At 41.3% G+C, this 10,605-nt stretch overlaps 1 protein-coding gene across 1 annotated transcript; it reads right to left on the bottom strand.

Moving 5' to 3' along the window:
- Positions 1–6,728: 6,728 nt before the first annotated feature.
- LOC147496851 (uncharacterized) lies at positions 6,729–7,925 on the bottom strand. Its single transcript, XM_086562681.1, has one exon. It carries the CDS (start codon positions 7,923–7,925, stop codon positions 6,729–6,731), a length of 1,197 nt encoding a protein of 398 aa, XP_086418807.1.
- Positions 7,926–10,605: the final 2,680 nt, after the last annotated feature.

Raw genomic sequence — 10,605 nt, 5'->3', positions numbered from 1 at the left:
GGGACAGAGCACCGACCCGCCCTCATACCAAAGCGACTTCGCCAAACACTGGAATTTAAATACAGAGAGCGACTTCGCGCTTCTAGTTGGCGCTTCAAGGCTCGACTTCCGTGGACGGAAAAATTCCAATTTTCAGCGGGTTGTTCGGGGTGATTTGCGGTTTGTTCAGGCGTAGTTTTGAGATGACATCTCCTACAATAATACCGAACAGATCTTTCAAAGATTTGTTTCAAAGCACTACTTATGGTGCTTGGTTTTGTGAGGTGATCACACACGGAGGCTGGGAACCGCTTTATGGTTCTTGCTAGCATTTGTTCTTGGACTTGCCATGCCGCTGAAATGCAAGACCCATGATGCTATTCGTAGATAATATGCATGTCTACACTTATGACTTTTTGCATGAGGCTTATGGGTCCGGCATTTTCCGTGTAGAGGACCAAGGGACATATAACGTAGCCCTTGGTAGCTTGTCCCTTAATGTGATACGGTAATGTTCTTTATCATGCTAAACATATTAGGGGAGTGACATTTTTTCTCCGCGAATGATGCCACTTGCGATGTTTTCCTTGCTTTAGGCGAGGAACGCCTGCTATATGACCTTCCTAAGACCTTAATGTCTAGTTTAGCATGAGCCCATAGCATGAGGCATAAGTATCTTCTTATGCCTATATTAGTTTGCCGTATTATACTATGTTTCTTCCCTTTTTTTGTGCCCGTTTCACGCGGACTAGGTTGGGGTCGACATTGTGAGACCCACCAATTCTATTATTCGATCTTTTCCGTGTAATGACTTGGCAAGGGTGGAGGATACAACCTCATCGGGTTGCACCTTACACCCCATCCGACCAAGTGGGCTTTAAAGGTTAGGATCCGTAGATGATAAATGGCGGCAAGCTTGGCAAATTATAATGGCATGGCAGGATGCAAAGGAACCTCACTTCTTTATAGAAGAGGAGGATGACGAGTAAACGCTGGAGTGGAGGTAAGTTTTTAGTTTCAGTTAGTGTCTGCTTATGTCCCAAGCAATTTAATTCTGTTAACCCCATAATGGGTGGAACTCTTATAGAGTTGCGTCAGTTTTTTTTTTTTTTTTATATTACTATATTTGTATGTTTTAACCTTGTTTTGCGAGATGTTCCGAATTTCGTATTTCCATGGTATTTTTTACCCTCTTTATTTAAATGCTTTGAGGACAAAGCATTCTTCTTGTTGGGGGGCATAGAAATACGTGTAATTAAGGCATATGTTAGGATATAGATATGTATAATATGCATTTGTTTTCAAGTTAAAAATTTCAAAAATATAAATAAATAAATTTATGCTATACACTTAGGAATATTGGTATTGTTTTCTTTCTCTATGCTCTTAACAATCTAGAAGTCTCAATGTAGCTTTTTGCATCGAATAATTGTTAGAAACTTAGGTTAATATGTAGGTAATAATCTTTGCATCTATCTATAAATATATTACATGAGTATCTATGATTGTTAGTAGTAAGTTTCTGAAATCTAGGCTAGAGTACTTATTCTACAAATCCTGTGGAGAATATAGCCTAAAAAGCCTTATATGAGCGAAATATTTGAGAAATGACACAAGGGAGAAGTAAAATCCGGATAGAGAAATCACACGTCCACTTGCTTGATCACTATGCTATATCCTAAGCGAGAATTTAGGCCCTCTTTGGATCGATATAGCCAGAAATTCAAACCTATGAAATTTTTTCCGCTTATTAAGCCCCTCGAGCCTTTCTTTAGCCTTCCATAAACCACAATTCCTTTACCCTGTTACAAAACAAAACAAAATAAAAAATTCAACTTACCCAATCTAGAATAAGTCTGAGAATAGAATGAGTGAAGAAAGAAGAAGAGAAAAACCTGTGTAAACAAAAATTAGTTAGTTGCTTCAAAAAAAGAAAAGAAGTTTCCATCCAAAGAAAAGAAAAGAAAAAGAAAAAGAAAAATAGAAATAAATAAAAACTCCAAAAATAGAATAAAAGGGAGTCAAAAGCCAAAGAAAAGAAAAAGAAAAATATGGCTAAGGATGGAAACAGAGTATAGAAGCAAAAGAAAATAACAAGGTTTTCTAAGTTACATAATATGAAGACTCTATTATCTCGGACTTGTCCTTTTGTATATCCATTTCCTTCTTTCTCAAAACCATCTCCTAATCCCCGCAACACCTAATAAAGACCTCTAGCTCAATTAGGAATAGGTTGGTGTGATAGTAAGTGGCAGATGTGTTTGATCGACTCCGGCTTCCTGTTTGTCATTGAGATTGTAAGGTAAAGTGTGCCCACCGCATTAATCGGAGTAGCGAACTTGGAAGGAAAAATCGAGAGTGATTTTTGTCTTGACTTTTATGTGAGGACCTACTTAAGGACGCTATTCCGAGTTTTCAGAAACGGACCTGCTAAGCATTTCATAGCATTACTCATTGTATATATGTTTATTCATAGATGATTGATTATTATGCATATATTAGCTTAGGTTTCGACATGATTATTCTGTATTCAATTGCTAGTGAGATGTATAGATAGTTGAGACATGAATGAGGAAACAATAGTTTTATTTCTTAGTCGTTGTAGTATAGATGAAGTTTGTGAGTACCTTCAATTGGAAAACTCTCACGAGGCTATAACTCGCCCACTAGGGAATTCCTAGTGGTTTAAGGCCTTGTTGCATATGGTCAATGCAATCGCACTCGAAAAGCGAGTAGTTAGAACTTCATTTTTGGTCACTTATTCTAATTTCTCATATTTGCTTGAGGACAAGCAAAATGCTGTTTGGGGTGGTTTGATAAGAGCCCAAAACTGTAGTTTTAACCCCTTAACAATTGTACTTTTAGACTAATTATGTGAGTAATAAGTAAGAGTTAATACTGATTACGTGTTTTTATGTATTTCAGGCTTCAAAGTCAATTATGTTCAGGAATGTGCCACTTTGATGAGATAAAGGAGCAATGGTTGGTTACTAAGGAGTTCGGTGATTAAAGGCCAAGATTCAAGAAGACAAAGCCTTTGTAAAGCCTGGTCAAAAGATAAAAAGTCAAAGTCCACGCAAAAGTAAATGCACAAAGACAGCAAGAACTTCGAAGACCATATCTTTGGACTCAGACCTTGAATTGGGCCTACCTTATGTCAAAACGACCGGCTCGGAAAGAGCTTTCCAATGGACCAAGCCTTGACCCAATCAGAGGAGTAGAAGTGGACGAAACATCTGTCGAAGCCAACTGCAGCTGAGGAGCCCATTTTGGACTAAAGAAATTGGGTTTTGGGCCCGATTTTCCGGCCCAAAACATGGCTCCAAGCCCATGCACGATTTTTGGATCTGGAAGGATAAAAACAAAAGCTTGACTCTTTGTTAATGGCAGTTAGGTTAGGAAGCTAATGTTAATGGAGTTTAGGGTTAGAAAAAGATAGATCTAGATTAGTTTTTAGATCTAGATCTAGTTTTGAATCTCCATTTTTATTAGTTTTCATTTCCCTTGTTTTAATTTAAAGTATTAAAATATTGTTATTGCTTCATTAGATAAATCAAGTAGTTTATTATTGATCAAATTCGATTTTGTCATTTATCTATTGCTTAGATCTAATTTCATTTCTTGGTTGTTAGTCATTTCGTAGTTATTGATGTTAGATTTTAATTATTGTTTGTTAAATTTCATAAACTTAGAATCTTTAGATTTAGTTGTCTTAAATTTATAATTAGTTTTAGTTTAAACACCAAACACATCACTCTCACTGTTCCTTGTGTTTGAATAATTGAATTCTATTTAAGTCTTGAGGGTTTAAGAGTGGAACGAAATCCTTACTCGTTGTATTGCATGATTATGTTTTGAGAGTAAGAAGAATTGATTTAAACGTAAGAACGATAGGATTTCGTATTAGTGTTGTTAACATGATATTAGGATTCTACTATTTTTACATTTATCAGTAGTACGATAAGCCCATAACACATGATTCAATTCATCAGCCCACGCTCCTTTTCGGTCTTCCAATTTTCTCTTTAAATTGTCCATTATGATTCTGTTTGATGCCTCGGCTTTGCCGTTCCCTTCCGGATTGTATGGCGTCGAGAACTTCTATTTCACCTTGTAGGCTTGAAGAAATTGACGTACTTTTCCTCCAGTAAATTGTGTTCCATTATCTGCAATGATTGTATGGGGTAAACCGAATCTGCATATTATGTTTTCCCAGAGGAACTTCTTCACATTTTCCTCTTTGACTTGCTGGAGCGCCACTCCCTCTACCCACTTGGTGAAATAATCAGTGGCGGCCAACATAAATCTTCTCTTGCCGCTGGCGGGGAACAACGCCCCACTATATTGAGTGCCCACATGGCGAACGGCCACGGACTAAACACATTATGGAGTGGCTCTGCCGGGGAATGGATTAGTTGGGCAAATCTTTGGCATTTCTCACAAGTTGTTGCATACTCTGTCGCATCCTTTTTCATATGAGGCCAAAAATATCCCTGCGATATCAATCTATGGGTCGTGGTTCGACCCGCTGAGTGACTTCCACAATCACCTTCATGTACTTCGGCCAAAACCTCTTGCACCTGCTGTGGTCCTATGCATCTCAGTAGGGGGCCGCTGAAACTCTTTTTGTACAACTCCCCATCTAACAAAACATATCTTTGGCTAACCTGCTCCATCTGGCGTCTTTCCTTGGCATTTTCTATCTCTGCTCCCATAAGAAAAGTTTTAATGGGCGTCATCCATCCTATCTCCTTTTCAACGGTGAGACACACACTCTCAGTTTCTGATGTACTTGGTCTGTTTAAAACTCTTACTTCAATAGAACGACCCTCGTTCTGGAAGAACCAGCGCCACAAATGCTAAAGCGTCAAGATGTCACGTTTTCACCTTGGCTGAAATGAGCAAATTGAATCTTTTGAACTTCGGCTTTTTGTCGGAGAACCTCTAAATATCGTGCCATCCTTGGACAACGCTACAAATCCCCATTCATCTGACAAATAACCAAATTGGAGTCCGAGAACACCGATAACTCGCTTACTCCCAGATCCTGTGCCATATTCAAACCTGCTATCACTGCTTCATATTCGGACTCATTATTAGAAGCTGCAAATCCTAGTTTCATTGATAACTCCAACTTTGTGTTGTCTGGAGTCACCAAAACCACGCCAATCCCATTTCCGGTGTCTGTAGCTGATCCGTCCGCGAATAATCTCCAACCATTGCGGGTATCCCATGGGTCCAAGGGATCATGATCAGATTCTTCTTCCTGATCCATAACCATTTCCTCTCCCCAAGTGGGATCCTCGGCTGGAAATTCCGCTAGGAACTCCGCCATGGCTTGCGCTTTTTCATTTTTCTAACCTGATATTTGATTTCGTAACAACTAAGCATCACCGCCCATTTCAGCATTCTCCCTGACTTGTCTGCCTTCAACGCTTGCTTGAGAGGCAAATTTGTTATCACTACCACTGAGTGTGCATCGAAATAGGGTTTCAACTTTAATGCGGAGAACATCAACGCTAAAGCATACTTCTCAATTCTACTGTATCGCGACTCGGCGGCTAGCATGGTTTTACTCTGAAAATAAACCGGTTTCTCTATCTTCTCTACAATACGGACCAGAACTGAACTTATTGCGTACTCTGAAACCCCCAAATAGAGATACAATATCTCTCCTTCCTCTGGCCGTGATAGTAAAGGGGCTTTCCCTAAATAAATCTTTAACTCCTGGAAGGCTTCCTCACACTCCGTGGTCCATCGAAAATCTGTCGTTTTTCTCAGCAAGCGATACAACGGTCTGCACTTGTCCGAGGATTTGGATATAAATCTGTTCAATGCCGCGACTCTACCTGCTAACCGTTGCACTTCCTTTACATTCTGAGGGGACGGCATCTCCACTAGGGATCTAATCTGCTCGGGATTGGCCTCAATTCCACGATACATGACTATATATCCCAAGAACTTCCCCGAAGATACCCCGAATGTGCATTTCTCTGGGTTCAGCTTCAGACTATGCTTCCGCAGTATGTGAAAAGTTTCCTGGAGACCCTTCAAATGCTCTTCCTCCGACATGCTTTTCTCCACCATATCATCAATGTATATTTCCATGCCTTTTCGAATCTTGTCCTCGAACATTTTTTCCCCCAACCGCTGAAATGTAGCCCCCGCATTCTTCAAACCAAAAGGCATTCTTGTATAACAATACGTACCTCCTTCCACCACGAATGTAGTCTTTTCTTGATCTGGGCCAAACATCGCGACCTGATTATATCCCATGGAAGCATCCATGAAAGAGAATACCTTGAAACCAGCTGTTCTATCTACTAACTCATCCACCTGGCGGCAGGATAAGCAGATCTTTAGGACACTCTTTATTTACATCTGTAAAGTCCACACACATTCGAACCTTGCCGTTCTTTTTGGAACCGCGACCACGTTTGGATGACCACTCTGTACATCCTACGCCTCCGATTATACCCGCATCCCTAATATGATAACTTCTTCGCGAATCCCTTCCGCACAGATTTGGGTCTTTACGCTTCTCATCTTACGTCTTATAGGCTTCGCACCCTCCTTCATGTGCAAGTGATGGCAAGCTTAACTCTGGATCTATTCTGTTATATCTTCAATCGCCGCCCAAGCAAATATGTCAACATTCTCTGCTAATAATTGTGTCAGTTTGAATTTCCACTCTTTTGGCAAGTCCGACCCCACTGAAGTAAATTTTTCTTCCTCCCCCACCCCCAGGTTCACGATCTCAATTTCATCCAGAGTTTTGGGCCTCTGATGAGATTCGCATTCTTCAGTGAGTACGGCTTCCTGTAATTGCTACGCTTCTCCCTTGTCATTTCTCGCTTTTCACTCCCTATTCCACGAACCATACTTTTTACCGTCACTTGGTGTATATTCTGAGCCGCGACCTGATCCCCCTTTATTTCGTACACCCCCCCTTTCGCGGGGAAGCGGATCACCTGATAATAGGTCGATGGAATAGCTTTCATTTCATGAATCCATCTTCTCCCTAGAATGGCATTATACTGGGACCCCGTATCTACCACCATAAATCTGGTGAATACCGTCGTCGGACCTACAGTTACCGGCAACGTTATTTCTTCCATAGGCTTTGTCATGCTTCCATTGAAGCCGTACAAATTAGTCTGAGAAACCCTCAACTGATCCCTATCTATATTCATCTCTTCCATGGCCCCTATGAACAACATGTCTACTGAACTTCCGCAGTCTATCAACACTCGCTTCACTAGATAATTACCCATTGCTATGGTAATCACCAACGCATCTTCATGCGGCGAAATCACTGATTCCAAGTCTTTCGGAGTGAAAGTTATGTTTCCCACTGCCATCGCGGTTCCTGAAACTAACCGCGTCATGCTTGTCACTTCATTAACCTGTTGTAAGCTCGCTGTCCTTCTCATCTTGTCCCGGTGGGCATTCCTCCCGAGTGTCTCTCCACTGTAAATGACATTTATTGTACCCAAGATCCTAGCGGGAGCCTGCCCTCTCTCGGCATGACGAACCTCCGCGACATATTCTCTAAGCATCCCCTTCTCAATCATTCTTTCCACCAGCCATTTCAAAGCATAACATTCGTTAGTGGCGTGGTTTCTAATCTGATGATAGGCACAAAATGGTTTTCCCTCAATCTCTCCAGGTGTATTCCGCGGTCCTTCGTAATGCTGCAGCCCCTTGATGAGTGGCAAGATTTCCTCTAGTGGCCTATTAAGAGGTGTTTGTTCTATCTCACGGTACGGCTTTCTTTCACGAATATCCCTCCTGTTCCGATCTCCAGATCTGTCGGGTCCACGTCTTTCCCCTCTGTTGGATCCCCCTTCTCTCTCTTCTCTCTTACCCCTATCTCTTCTGTCGTCTTTATCCACCGCCTGCACTGCCTTCCCCGATCTCTTTTGTTCCCTCGCATTTCTTTGCATTATATCTTCGTACCGAATATACTTTTCTACCTTTGGGTACAAAGCGTGCAGAGTGGTGATTTCGATTTTGGACACTGATTCATGCACCCTAGTCCCCTGCTTCAATCCGTGCTGAAATGCAATAACCGCGGTATGCTCCTCCAGATTCTCCACCCTCGGGTCTCTTCTTTGAATCTGCGACGGGAACTCCCTTAACGATTCGGTGACCCATTTGTTTGATGTTAAAAGCGGTGCGCTGATATCCACTACTCTCCGTTTACGGTGGATGAAATGGTCCACGAAGGCTTCGCTCTAGTTCTTCAAACCTATTGATGCTTCGCGAAGATAGGCGGTAATACAATCCGGCGCCCCTTTAAGGCTTGCGGGGGAACATCATGCGGCTTAATCCGTCATACTTATTTTTCCTCGCCACAATGGCATCATTTGTCTAAAATGATGCAAATGATCAGTTGGGTCGCCTTTCCCATCATATCTTTCGAATCTTGGTTGACTGAATCTCTTAGGTACCTCTGAATTCCAGATCGAATCCGCCAGTGGATTCTTGTTGAGGTTAGCAACCTCCTTTTGAGCAGCACTTTGGTTCATTTTTTCTACCGCACGGTTAGCTTCTCTATCTTTCTCGATCATGGCCTGTACCACTTCTAGCGTGATGCCCTCTACCGTATCTACTCCCCTAGACTGGTATACCTCATTCTCTCCTTCCATCTCACTGCCCCGGCGATCCCCATGTTCCATGTCCTCTTGTGCGGTGTCTCTTTCCTTTCTCAATTCATCGTTCTCGTTTCTTAACCTGACTATTTCTTCTTGCATAAGTCTGGTGGCGTCTGCCGCCACATCCGATATGTCTTCCTCTCTACTCACCTCTCTCTCTTCACTCACTTCTTCCACTACTTCCTCTCGAACAACTTCCTTTCTAGGTCTTCCTACCCCCTTTTTTGTTATGGTGGCCATTTTATCTCGCTATTCCCCACAGACGGCGCCAAAATGTATAGACTATGATTACAACCTCTGATCTTCCTCCTCTCTCCTCTTTTTCCGTTTTTCTTTCCCCCTCTTTTTGGCGCTCCTTCTCTATCTTATATCCTCCCTCTTTCCACGTACCGCAGCGGTTACCTTGCAGTTCCTGGTGCCGCTCTCCCACTCTCCACGTTTAGCGGGGTTCAGGCCGGTTGGGATACCGCTGGATCGATCTGTGCACCACCCTGTCTTCCAACGCTATACCGCATCCGTCCCTTTGTCACCACTAACCTCCTAGGTCATGTGTACGTCCTATACAGATACCTTCTTCAATGGTTAGCTTCCAGCTGGCTCTTTAGTTTGGAATATCTGTTATCGTCATATACTTGCAAAAGGTTGTATTGATCAAAGCTTTCAGCCTGGCAACTCCCACTGCAGTTATGGTTGGTACTGGAGTTGGTGCTTTTCAAGGTGTATTGATCAAAGGTGGCCTAACACTTGAAAGTGCCCATAAGGTTAGCTTGATAGTTTTCTATAGGTTTAAATACAGAAATATGCAATGTACTTAGGTCCTATTAACACTTGTATCAACATAGAATTTTTTTTCACAAACGTATCAATGTACTATGCCCGATTTCACAAAAATAGCAATCTGTTAGCATCCGTCAGTTAAGTGATGATGTGTCCATTTATTTTCATTTTTTTTTGTATTTTCCACCCGGCATAACACTAGGACATGATGTGGCGAAAATAATACACCTAATATAATAGGTGAGATTGATAACTCTTAAGGCCCAAAAAGAATAAGGGCCCAGTCCCCAAAAATGACAGAACCCGGCCCAACAATCTAACCCAAATTCAACCATCGCCCTCGCCCTCATCTTCTTCCCCAACTATCGAACCAACACACCCTAAATTCAAAAACCAAAAATGAGAGAAATATTCCACGTGCAAGGAGGACAATGTGGGCATCAAATAGGATCAAAATTCTGGGAAGTAATATGTGATGAACATGGAATAGATCCAATAGGAAGATATAAAGGAACATATTTAAATTTATAATTAGAAAGAATTAATGTTTGTTACAATGAAGCAAGTGGTGGTCGTTATGTACCAAGAGCAGTACTTATCCATCTTAAATCGAGTACTATGGATAGTATTAGATCTGGTCCTTTTGGTCAAATTTTTAGACCTGATAATTTTGTTTTTGGTCAATCTAGTGTGGGGAATAATTGGGCTAAGGGACATTATACTGAAGGTGCTGAGTTAATTGATTATGTTCTTGATGTTGCTAGAAAAGAAGCCAAGAATTTAGGGTTTGTTGGTTCGATGGTTGGGGAAGAAGATGAGGGCGAGGGTGATCCTATACATCCGGTTGTTGCTTAGTATAAGAATTTGGGTTAGATTGTTGGGCCAGGTTATAATCTTTTGTTTCATGGGTCGGGTTCTGTCATTTTTGGGGGCTGGGTCCTTATTCTTTTTGGGCTTTAAGAGTTATCAATCTCACCCATTATATTAGGTGTATTATTTTCGCCACATCATGTCCTAGTGTTATGCCGGGTGGAAAATGCAAAAAAAAAAAAAAAAAAAAAAAATGGAAAAAAATGGACACATCATCATTTAACTGACGGATGCTAACATATTGCTATTTTCGTGAAATCGGGCATAGTATATTGATATGTTTGTGAAAAAAAATTCTATGTTGATACAAGTGTTAATAGGA

Source organism: Coptis chinensis, chromosome 5 (genome assembly GCF_015680905.1).
Source record: "Coptis chinensis isolate HL-2020 chromosome 5, ASM1568090v1, whole genome shotgun sequence".
Lineage (NCBI taxonomy): Eukaryota > Viridiplantae > Streptophyta > Magnoliopsida > Ranunculales > Ranunculaceae > Coptis > Coptis chinensis.
Note: the sequence above shows the minus strand (reverse complement) of the source record. Positions and strands in the feature narration are given on the sequence as shown.